At 43.7% G+C, this 1127-nt stretch overlaps 1 protein-coding gene across 1 annotated transcript in view; it reads right to left on the bottom strand.

Annotated features, from left to right (window-relative positions):
- Positions 1-568: 568 nt before the first annotated feature.
- The window catches only part of PHALS_03345 (uncharacterized protein), a gene marked incomplete at both ends in the record, with an annotated part of 693 nt that continues 134 nt past the window's right edge, over positions 569-1127 (bottom strand). The window contains 3 exons of the mRNA XM_024721918.1: positions 569-784; positions 859-951; positions 1030-1089. Coding sequence (XP_024573046.1) covers positions 569-784; positions 859-951; positions 1030-1089 — 369 coding nt within the window. The remainder of the gene's footprint in view (positions 785-858; positions 952-1029; positions 1090-1127) is intronic.

Below are 1127 nucleotides of genomic sequence, written 5' to 3'. Positions count from 1 at the left end.
TTCGCGAGCCACTGCACATTAAATTATCTTGCATATCATCCATCCTTGGTGCCACCAGTACCAGCGTGAGCAGGTCCACTACCATATATCTCAAACTGACTACCTTGTTCATTCTAGCGTAGTCGCAGGTGTACTTTATCGATTGTCCATAATGTTCAAGCTTGATATACTTTACTCAGATTCTAATGGTGTTCGTTTATGCATCGTCAACTTTTATCGGCCTCTTCACATTAAAGCTGAATTCACGAATTAGCTTATACAGATCTAGTAGCTCCCATCCACCATGCGAAGGTAGTTGAACTTGACATCCATAACCGACTCGAAACTTGTCTGCTTATTACTTAATCTACACTTTTAACCAAATAGTGCTACGACTCCTTCTATGACCGACTTCATGTCTTATCAGCCGCGGGAGTTGCGATGGCCCAGCTGAATTAGAATTATTTATCTACTTACTTTGTTCTCTCGTAATATGCAGGTAAGACTTTTTAGATCCCTTCAAAGAAACTTACTTACGCTAGCTTCCAATCGCTCAACGTTAGTTAATGTGTTTCTTTGTAGCCTCAAATTATGACCGGTCGTATTCACCACGTAATACATGCGAGCTGCACGCAAGGCTGGACATCTTTATCGTCGGCTTGCGCTCGCTTTTATCGCTAGCTTTCGGCTCCACGCCTTCGTCCTTTTCCTCGCTTTCATTTCCAGCCGGCAACTTTGCTGTATTCGAGTCCTCCACTCCATACTTGCTCGAATGATAATCAGTCATAATTTCTTGATTTGGTACCTATCCGCGACTGCGTATCCTATGCCTCGACCTGTAAACTTCTTCAGATGGAATGTTTTGCTCGCGGATAGCACATCCACAAGCTCCAGTCGTGATAACGCAGCTAGTTGGTCATCCACACCCACAATAATCGTGCTCCCTCTTTGCTGCTTGCAATACAGTCGCATCTACTGAATTCTACCTTCACCCACCTCGCATGTAGTTGGTCGCTCTTAAGTTTACCTACCTGTCACTATAACTGGTACCAACTGCTCTTCCTTCATCACACCAAGATTCTTCAGTTCTGTACCGTCATTTTCCATACCCTGCGGAAATTGGCAAATATATATCCAATTGATCTTCG

Source organism: Plasmopara halstedii (genome assembly GCF_900000015.1).
Source record: "Plasmopara halstedii genome assembly, contig: Scaffold_218, whole genome shotgun sequence".
Classification (NCBI taxonomy): domain Eukaryota; phylum Oomycota; class Peronosporomycetes; order Peronosporales; family Peronosporaceae; genus Plasmopara; species Plasmopara halstedii.
Note: the sequence above shows the minus strand (reverse complement) of the source record. Positions and strands in the feature narration are given on the sequence as shown.